This window comes from Apaloderma vittatum, unplaced genomic scaffold (assembly GCF_000703405.1).
Source record: "Apaloderma vittatum isolate BGI_N311 unplaced genomic scaffold, ASM70340v1 scaffold35353, whole genome shotgun sequence".
NCBI lineage: Eukaryota > Metazoa > Chordata > Aves > Trogoniformes > Trogonidae > Apaloderma > Apaloderma vittatum.
In genome coordinates, this window is record NW_009709265.1 from 2,042 (window position 1) to 2,288 (window position 247).

The window sequence follows — 247 nt, forward strand, 5'->3', positions numbered from 1 at the left end:
CGGGTCGCGGCCACCCCCGGGGTACCAGGCGTTTTACTGCCATGGGGACTGTCCCTTCCCTCTGGCTGACCACCTCAACTCCACAAACCACGCCATCGTGCAGACGCTGGTCAACTCCGTGAACTCCAGCATCCCCAAGGCCTGCTGCGTGCCCACGGAGCTGAGCGCCATCTCCATGCTCTACCTGGATGAGTATGACAAGGTGGTCCTGAAAAACTACCAGGAGATGGTGGTGGAGGGGTGCGGG

At 61.9% G+C, this 247-nt stretch overlaps 1 protein-coding gene across 1 annotated transcript in view; it reads left to right on the forward strand.

Moving 5' to 3' along the window:
- The window catches only part of BMP4 (bone morphogenetic protein 4), a gene marked incomplete at its 3' end in the record, with an annotated part of 2,142 nt that extends 1,901 nt beyond the window's left edge, over positions 1-241 (forward strand). Inside the window, 1 exon segment of the mRNA XM_009866856.1 lies at positions 4-241. Coding sequence (XP_009865158.1) covers positions 4-241 — 238 coding nt within the window.
- Between the last annotated feature and the right edge of the window lie 6 nt (positions 242-247).